At 52.9% G+C, this 9,634-nt stretch overlaps 1 protein-coding gene across 2 annotated transcripts; it reads left to right on the top strand.

Annotated features, from left to right (window-relative positions):
* The first annotated feature begins 273 nt into the window (after nt 1–273).
* VCPKMT (valosin containing protein lysine methyltransferase) lies at nt 274–8,179 on the top strand. 2 transcript variants are annotated; one of them, XM_075104384.1, is made up of 6 exons: nt 274–535; nt 728–838; nt 1,047–1,119; nt 2,054–2,173; nt 3,706–3,810; nt 7,613–8,179. In XM_075104384.1, the coding sequence occupies exons 1-6, from the start codon at nt 324–326 to the stop codon at nt 7,823–7,825; spliced, it is 834 nt and encodes a 277-aa protein (XP_074960485.1). In that variant the 5' UTR covers nt 274–323; the 3' UTR covers nt 7,826–8,179. The 2 variants fall into 2 exon arrangements, with proteins under 2 accessions (XP_074960485.1, XP_074960486.1); XM_075104385.1 differs by lacking the exon at nt 7,613–8,179 and adding an exon at nt 4,394–4,851 and having other exon boundaries at nt 283–535.
* Nucleotides 8,180–9,634: the final 1,455 nt, after the last annotated feature.

Here is a 9,634-nt window from a genome sequence, read left to right on the forward strand (position 1 = left end):
GTTCTAAAAGTACGTTTTCTGTCAAGCCAGGGTAGCTCAGAATACGAGGGGAGTTGGTCAGGAGGGGTTAGGGAGCGGTCTACATGGAGCAGCTTCCTCGGGGATTTGGGCTGCTTCAGGGGAGAGGCTGACTCCGAGCGCGGCTGCCCGGGTGGGCGGAGGGACGGCAGCACCGAGCGCAGCCGGGCAGCCCCGGGCGCCTCACGGGCACGGCTGAGAGGAGGTTCCCGCCAACGACCGCCATTTTCTCTCACCGCGGCGCCGGGAAAGGCGCGGGCGGGGCGGCCGGGGAGGAGGGATCGCGCCGGCTCAGTGCCGCCGCCATGGCGGGCTTCGTGCGGGAGCTGGAGCGGCGGGGCGGGCCGGCGCTGCGGCTGGAGCAGCGGGTGGCGGGCGGCGTGGGTTGCGTGGTGTGGGACGCCGCGCTGGTGCTCGCCAAGTTCCTGGAGACCGGCGCTTGTCCCCTCGACCGCCGCCACGTCCTCGAACTGGGTGCCGGTACCGGCGCCGTGGGCATCATGGCGGCCACGCTGGGGTGAGCGGCGCAGGGGGGACAGCGCTGGCAGCCGGGAGGGGCAGGACCCTACCGCCCGTCTCTCCACCCCTCACCCCCATTTATTGTATTATCTACCTGAAATCTTTTAAATTCTCGCAAAACGGGGTTTTTGTGCGTGCGCGCTGCGGCGGGGGCCGGTGCGTGGGTTCGTGACCCTCCCGTGTGTTACAGGGCAAACGTGACGGTCACCGACCTGGAGGAGCTGCAGGAGTTGTTGGTGGTCAATATAGAGAACAACAAACATCTGGTGACGGGGTCGGTCCGAGCCAAGGTACTGAAATGGTTTGTATGATCCTTCAATGTTTCTCTTCAGCTTTATCGGGGCTTCTGCTTTTGCTTTGTTAATTGCCAAATATACCTGAAAACACTGCTGTGAAAGGGAACCTCGACATAAGAACACAGTCATTTAACTTCATCCCCAATCCTTTAATATGTGTTGTATTATTACCGAAGCTTGTTTTAACTTTTTTTTTTAACTCTCTCTTTTTAGGGGTGAAGATGTAACAGAATTTCAGCCTCCCCCTGATTATATACTAATGGCTGATTGCATTTACTACGAGGAGGTAAATGAGGACTTTGCAAAACCCCTGTAGAAAGCTTCCTTGGGAAGGGTGTGGGTTCAGCATGAGAAGTGTTCAAATAAATATTGTGTTTGCATCTTGGTCCCCATGGGTTAGAGGAATATGTACAAGACTGGAAAAGGCGTTTTTAACACACTCAAACCTGTTTGAGATTCAACCAGAGACTTTGTGTTTAAAAAAGCCCCAAATTTAATATTTGTGCTCCCCCCCCTTTTTTCTTCACATTGGGATTGAAACGTGAAGCAAAACATTGCGACTGATAGTTTGTGAACTGTTTAATGCATTGGTAAATGAAATTTAATAGTGCCATATGTGCACTGTTTGGCTTCTCTTCACCCTTCCCTTGGGAAGGCAGAAGGAGAAATCATGCTCCAGCTAAGTGGTTGTAGTCTGCCCCATCTCCTCAGCTGGAGCTCTGTAGGGTGTGCACAGACAGCTGATGGAAGTTGCAGGAAAAGGGAAATGACCTGAAGAATCCTGTGTCCCAGTGGTCTTACAGCCCCTCACATTGGCTCCCTGCACATTGGTCCCATTTCCATATGTAGTGGTCTGGATCTGAGCCGTGTTCCAAGAATAGCTGAGAAAACTCACTTTTGAAACATTCCAAGAAATAACCATTGTAGTGTGCCTCAAGGAAGTGCCCACTCAAGAGTGTGGGATGCTTTTGGCTTTGATGCTAGTTCAGTTTTCTTGGTCAGTCTATGAAATTCGTCTCCTGTGCAGACTCCCTTTCTCCTCTGCTTTCCAGCTGGCCCCCATATTCCTATTTGTCCCAGTTAAAGTACTAAAAATAACTCCCTGAAAAGCAAAACTGGAAAGTTCTCTCTTGGGTGAAGACTTTCTCTAGTTGGAGGGTATCGTACCAGTAAAATGAACTTGAGATCTAAGTGGGAAACACTTAACCTCTTTTGGGCAGTCATTAGAACCATTATTGAAGACACTGAAAGACCTTACTGGCCCTGACACGTGCGTCTTGTGCTGTTACGAGCAGAGGACTATGGGAAAGAATCCTGAAATTGAGAGAAAATACTTCGAGGTAGGTGTTTTTAACGTGTGCTTTTTGAATACTAGGAAGATAGCCTGCATACAGGCAGCCTTTGTGTTGGATCCACTGAACATCAGTGGCAGTTGCTACCTGTGCAGTTTCAGGTGGACTGCACAAAGTAGAGTTTGTAGCAGGAGAAGCAGGTTTGTCTTTACATAGGGCAGAAAATTTGGATGGTGACTCTTGAAGTTACCGTCCAGCTTGCCAGTAGAGAGTTTCTGGATACTTACTGAGCTTTCCTTTCCTCAAAAGGTCAAACTAACCTTTCTTGCCTTACTGATCTGAACTGTATTGATGCTTTTGATCCAGGCAGCCAGACTTGCATAGGATGTTAAAGCCTCTCTAGCTTCTGAGTTTCCAGGTTTGCAAAAGGGCCACCATACGTGAGGCAACATCTGTCAAAATAAAAACAATTGTTTTTGTAGGAGCAAGTGAAATAGCGGTCAGTTGCTCCCTTCTTTCTGCAGTGGTTGTCTTGACGTTACCAGAGGTTATTGGGAGGTTATTAATTAAAAATTAATCTGGTGAAAATTTATTTTCCTTTAGCATGTTCCACTGAAAGCAGAGGGAAAACATAGGTAAAATTTTCCAGAGTAGCTCAGGAGCTCAAGACTCTGCTAAGTGATACTGCTGCTTTTGCAAAAATTTTCCCCCTCTACTGACAGAGCATTAATAGGTGGTATAATTAAAAAGTCCAGCGGTATCTTCTGTAAAGGTGAAGAGGAACATGGGTACAGCTGAATCCCTTCTAAGGTTGTGGGGATGACTGTCAGCACAGGATTTAACTCTGCACCTGCGAAGCCTGCAGAAAAGCAGCCCTTGTGCAGTACTGGATGATACGTAATAATAATACTACAAAAAAGGGGAAGGGCAAGTATTACAGGGCGATTTGTACGTCTTAATAAAAGCACCTCTTTGATAATTAGCCATGCCTCAAACTCTTGTGGGGGCCTGCCTGTGAGGAGGGTTGCTGTAATTGAGACCAGCTCTGACAAGGTGCTGCTCCCACAATAAACTCAATAGATGTAGGTGTTTCTGGATGATTTCTGCTTTCTTGTAATTTATTTCCTTCCTTAGCTTGCCAGGGTTCAGCCAAGTTAATCTTCTGAGCACATTGCAGAGTCGATGCTGGGGTGTTTTTAGCCTTTTTTTTTTCCCCCTCCCCTCCAGCTGAGGAGGCTGGCAGACAGGCAGGTGCTGTGGTTTGGCTTAGCACTTTGGAGACTGGAGGAAGCAAAATGTTTTATCACAAGCTTCTAGATTTTTCTTAAATGTTGCGAGATGTCTGTAACTTTGAATTGGTACAGGAGTAGTTAAAATGAGGGAAATACGCTGCTTGGATGGAAAATAGCTTGCATGTTTGTAGAGGCCTTTAGTGCAGTGACCTGAGCGTGGCGATTCCAGCCTCCTGAGGCTTCGTGCCCTCATGTGGGTATATTGTGGGACCTTTTTAACTGGACACGCTTAGTTCGAAAGGGCGGTCAGTGTCATTTGAATTGTTTTGTGTGTTCTCTGATAACCAGCTGCTTCAGACGGACTTTGAGCTGGAAAAAATTCCCCTGGATAAGCACGATGAGGAGTATCGCAGCGAAGACATTCATATCATGAATATCCACAGGAAACAAACGGTAGGTTAATTTAACTGGCGCAGTGAGCGCTGCCAGGAATTCACAGAGCTGCTGTTTACTTGGCACAGCGTGAGCGTTCCAGGGGTGAAGCTCTAAACTGACTGTGAAATACCATTAGAGACTCTGTGAAGCTGCAGAGCAGAACCGTGCTTGTACAAAGGAGCTCCTTTGTTCCAGAACCCAGCGCTCTGCCAGGTGCCAGCCTTTGTCTTCAGCAGGGCCATCTTTGAGCTGCACGCTGACTTTCTCTTCTGCTTCCACACTAGCGCAGTGCCATCTCAAAACTGGAGTTTTTCGGCACCAAAGTAATAAAACTAATACGCCCACTGCTGCTTTTAGTACTGTGCGCTCTGCTGTACAGCCCTCTCCCCAAAACCCATCTCTGGAGGCGCTACTTAGCACCTGCCAGGGTTGGTTAGATGATTTTTCAGTTATTTGGTGGGGCAGACAGTTATGCATGAAGAAAATATTTTGCATATTGCGCTGACACAACATGCAGGTCCAGCGCTTAAAAAAAAGGTATCACTTAAAAATCTGTACTTTTTGTTGTGTTGTTTTTGTTTTTTTTTAAATCTATTTGCAGAGTTTTCCGTCGTGAGATCTCTGACCACAGTAGTTGTCCTCTGGCAGCTGTCAGAACTCTAGAGAAGAGGGAGAGGGTATAGAATAACACCACAGAGGGACTGTCTCCAGTGCGGTTTGTGACTCATCTACAGAGTGGCTTCTTGGTGATGGACTTGGCCTGAGGCACTAGAAGTGGGCTAGTTAGACTAGATCCACTGACAGTGCCTTCCAGGAGGGCAGATGTGAGCTGTTGATGTCTGCAGGCTGAGGCAGAGGAAGGCAGAAAACAGAACCAGGGCTTCACCCAGACCAGCGCTGGGCAGTTCTGGTTACCTCTGCTGGGCAGCCGCTTGTTAGAGCAGCGGGCGGCTTGCCGAGTGCCCACGGAGCAGATCCGAAGGCTCTGTGAGGAGAAAGCTGCAAGCGGGCTCAATCACACAGCCCCACGTAACCAGTCAATAAAACTTCTGCACTTGAGATGGGTCTCGGATGGCGGGGTTGTTTTTTTTTTCAGCCTGCGGTTTCTGTGTCGCTCCTGCATTGCAGAGGCCTTGGGAGGCTCGTTCCGGGAGCAGGGCTTTCTGGACCTGCCCGCAGCTCGGGCTCCCTTTATCTCCAGGAAGAGCATTCCTTGCAAACTTCACACTTCATAGAACACCGCCCTGGCTTGCGAAGCACAGGTGGTAGGTGCTGTACCGATACACCCTGCAGATGGTCCTCGCGCTTGCGCAAAGCTGTTCTACCTTTTAATTCCAGCTGCGCTTTTCTGGTATAAAAATCTGCACTGTTAAAGTTTGATGTCTGCAGACGATTCTGGTGAGCAGGTTCGTTGTGGCTGTTGGTATTCCTCGCCAAGCTGCCTCTTGTTGTTGTGCAGAGATGGCTTTGAGATTCAATTTCAAAGGAAATCTCGCTTCTGCTCTGTAGTGGAAGCGGCCACGGCTGCCTGCGCCATCCTGCAGCCCTGAGCGCGTGCTTTGAAAATAGGTCTGCTGCAGCAGAGGTGCTGCGCGGCGTGAATTGTAACAGCCTGTTCCCTGAGCCTCTCCTTGTTCATGCTGCATGCAGCGTGACTCGTCCCTGCTTCAGAAACCTGAATACTTTGGCTAAATCTGCTGAGTTTTCTCAAAGCCTCACCTGTTGGTTTTGGAGGGAGCCCTATTCACAGGCACCCGGACGCTCTCTGGACCTGCCTGGAGCTCAGGCTCCCCTTATCTCCAGTAAGAGCATTCCTTGCAAACTTCACACTTCATACAACACCGCCCTGGCTTGCAACCCGGAGCAGCGATGGTTAGTGAATACACAGCAAAGCGACAATGTAATTTGTTGTAACCACATATGTTATTTCTTAACTTGTTATGAAAAGAGCTGCTTAATTAACCAGTGGCCTGCAGGAAGGTATTTACTGTTGTGTTTACGCCAGTGTCACTTCTCTGGTGGAGATTCTCATTCAGAGCTGTCCAAAGGTGCGCTGTCAGGGTTGTGCGAGAGCTGTGCTGTTCTTTGGTATCAGCTCCCTGTGGACGCAGCCTGTTTGCTGACCGCAGACCCCGGGGAAGGGGGGAACAGTGTTTCTCAGGGGTTTGATGCCAAGAGGATAATTGTATTTTATCTACGGGGCATGTGATTTCAGCACTTCCTTTTATATACGGGCTTGGATCTCCCTTTCAGAAGAAAAAAGGATGTTGTGCTTTTCTCTCCCCACACACAGCCACCGGCTGCTTCTCCGTGCCCTCAACTTCATGCCTTGCAATGTTCAAGTTGTGAACGTCATCGGGCGAGAGGGACCTTGTGTGTGTGTGTTGGGGGGTGGTGGCTGGGTCCCGTCACCCCCTGCGCCACCTCCCCATCACCAGCTGCACCCGCTGCGAGCAGGGATGTAAAACCCAAACGCTTCTGCTGCCGCTGCTCCGTCTCTGCAAAGAGGAAACCACCGCTAACCAGGGCAGCGGGGAGAGGGACGTCACGTGTGTGGCGGCTGCTGCCGCTCTGCAACTCATCCCTGGAGCCACCAGATGAAATGCCTGCTATTTTTTTTTGGGGGGTGGGGGGGGGGGGGTGGGGGTGGTGGAAAGGGCTTTTAGAAAGGGGGTTGAGATCCTCCTGCCGGGGCTGAGCTGGGGAGGGGGCAGCTGTAGGGCAGGTAGCTGCCATGGCACGGGGATTACCGCTCTTAACCAGGGGCGGGAAAATGGAGTGCAAGGGAGATGCTGGTCCTGCTTCTTGCCAGCCTGCCCACTCCCTCACCTGCCCCGTTTGTTCCCCGTTTGTTGGCTTTTTATCCCGACCCTGTCCCCTCGAGGAGAGCGTGTGTCAGTGCTGATCCCATAGACATGGGGTCTCTTCGGTGAGGTTTGGCGGTGCCTGCGCGTGGCTTTGCCGGTGTCAGGCTCTGCCTGGCCCCTGGGGCACAGCAGGCGCTCCTGAGCACAACTCCTGTCCCTGCCAACACCACCGCTGCCGTGCCAGCCCAAATCTGCCCCAGCGCTCTCCGCTCATCCCTCCTCAGCTCCAGCGGGCCCGCAGCTGCTTCCAAGGTGGCTGCTGCAGGAGCTGGCAGCACCGAAGCCGCAGTGTCCAAGCTGGGTACCCATCCTCTGCGTCATCTTGCCAAAACTTGATTACACCCTCGCAAGAGAGCGAGCAGCAAACCCTGTGCCGCAGCTGCGGGAGCTGGTTCGGTGCTGCCGGTCGCAGGCAGAGACATTTGGGAGACTGAGACACTGGGTGAACATCACGCTTAAATAATGGGTAATTTTCTGGAATAATTTCAGCACCAGCTCGAGTGATGGGAACCACACCGTGTGGGTTGCGGCTGCAGAGGTCACGCGTGATTTCCACGGAAGAGCTGTGATGCTCGTGTGCCGGGGTGGCATCGCCTCGCGCTTGGGTCAGACCGCAGCCTCGGCAGGTGCCTCGTTCCCGCCCGGTCCCTCTGGCAGCACCCGCATCTCAACGACACCGATGGGGGTGCCGCCGTGCTGTGGTCCCGCTGGGGCTTTGCCGGGCCGCTTACGCTTTGCTACGACAGCCGGTGTAGCTTTTTGCTGCCACTTAAATCAACGGCGAGGGTGCCTGGATGCGGCTAGGGCTGAGCGCAGCGCTTAATGCCAGCTCAGCACCAGCCGCATGAATCGCTGATCGCTTCCTGTCGCATTAGTCACGACGCAGCTCAGAAACCTGCAGGACCTCAGGATATTCACCCTTGACTCTCCATGGTTATGTTTTTCTTTGCTAGGAAGAGCACAGGGCACGGGGCAGCTGCTGCAGAGTGCACTGGCGTCTGAATCTGGCCATCCACGAGCAAGTCCCCTGCGTCCCCTGGCGCTGCTGTAGAGCGCCCCAGGACTGCGTGGGGCCGGGACCTGCGCCCACGCATCCCATGGGGCTGGTGGCTTCGCTTGGGAACTCTGTCCTCCGCAGCTGTATAATCATTTTCCATGGCATGTAATCCTGGACAAATGGATTTTTCCTCTTAGAAAATTACACTTCTTGTCTGTGGCATTAAGAGCTAGTGTTAGGAAAGGCCTTTTTATTATGGCAGACCTGCTCCTGCTCCCACGACTGCAGTGGGTCCTCCGTAAATGGGCAAATGGCTCAGTTCAACTGTGTCTCTCGTGCATTTAGAGGGAGCAGATGCCCCCGAGCCTGCAGATGATTGCTGCCGTTGTGCCATTTCCTGAGCCTCAGCCGAGGAACTGCTGCAAACAGTGCTGCAACGCCGTAACTCGCCCACTCAGCAACAGGAGATTACGTACAGGGGCTCCCATCCCCGGCTGCGCTTGCCTTTCGCCTCGTAGGTGCTTGAGAGGTGGGTTGTGCCCAGCTGAAGGAGAGAATGATGAACACAGGGTCCCCGTTTGCACATGCCCCACCTGGAAAAAAAAAACACAACACCCAAAACTGTAGCAATTTTGCCTATTTTCTGCAAAAGGGCTGGGTGAGGCTCCCTGGGTGCTGTGGAGGGTGCGGCGCCACTGGGTGACCGTGATGCCGGCAGGGAGGCCGCAGATAGCATCTGCTGGTCTAGTTAGCGGCATTTCAAACGCCAGGCGTTTTGCCATCCTGACCTGGGGGTGCTCGGTGGGGATGGTCCTCCGTGGCGGCGGCCGCTGAGTGGTGCCGATGTGGCTCCTTGACCCGGCGCACGCTGCAGGCGCCGTCCCGCAACCTTGCGGGCGGGAGGGTTTCATCGGCGCCGTGACATTTTGTGGCTGCCGGCACGTGAGATGCAGGGAGAGGCATCGCAGCCTTCACCTCCCGAAACAGCGTCGGTTCAGTCTGCCGAGGGCTTGCTGCTGGTGCAGTGCCCTGTCTTCCCCGGGGCGGGGAAGCCGTGTGACCTGCATCTCGTGGTCCAGCAGTTATCTCCTTTCACATCCTGAAACAAAAAACAAAAAGTAAGTTGATTTTCTGCTGATGAGCAAACAGTGATGGGGGGGAGGTTTCTGCAACAGAGGCCGCCGAGTGTCTGTTCCTGTGCTGGTGAGCAACCGCAGCCATGGTTTTCAGCTCTGAGTGCGAGTGTTTGTGTGCTCCCAGCCCTGGGGAGTGACCCGGGGCCTCGGCAGGGTGATGGTGCAGGTGGTCCGCGCTGGCGTCCAAGTTCAGTGACCTCTTCTGAGTATCACCTTCTCTTCCCGGACAGCGTCCTGTGGGAAGGAGAAGGAAGATGCCGATGAGCAGAGAGAGCTGTGGCTGCGATTCCAGCAAACATTTTTTGGCTGTCGGAGACAATTCTGGAGGATGCTGCCTGCTGCCCCTTGGGATGGATGGCTGAGCCCGCCCCAGGTTTGCTGGGGAAGGTTTCTCCCATTGCTGTGGGACCTGCCTGCCAGAGGCTGTGTGGTCCAGTCAACATCACCTCTGTCTTCACTCCTGCAATTAGTGTGTGCCAATTATTTCTGCCCTTATGAGCTCCCACGCGGGACATGGAGGCAGCCAAGTGCTTTTTGGGTTGACTCAGAGTGGGTGTTGATACAGGGCTCCTGCTTTGGCTTCGTTATGTTTTTATTCCTCTTGCACTTCTGGGTTTGGTCTGCTGGTTTGTTTTGCTTTTTTTTAAAAAAAAAAAGGAAAAGGCTGCGTAAGGGAGAAGACAGCAGTGGGCAGGAGGGAGGTGAGGACGCCTTGGGGAAGCAGCAGGGCTGGAGAGGGCTCATGCTGAGCTGGGATGTGGTCCCTCGTACCCTGCCAGCACCAGCTGGGAAGTGCAGGCAGCCCTGTGCTGGTGGCTGGTCCGGCTGCCAGCAGGACGGGG

This window comes from Phalacrocorax aristotelis, chromosome 9, assembly GCF_949628215.1.
Source record: "Phalacrocorax aristotelis chromosome 9, bGulAri2.1, whole genome shotgun sequence".
NCBI lineage: Eukaryota > Metazoa > Chordata > Aves > Suliformes > Phalacrocoracidae > Phalacrocorax > Phalacrocorax aristotelis.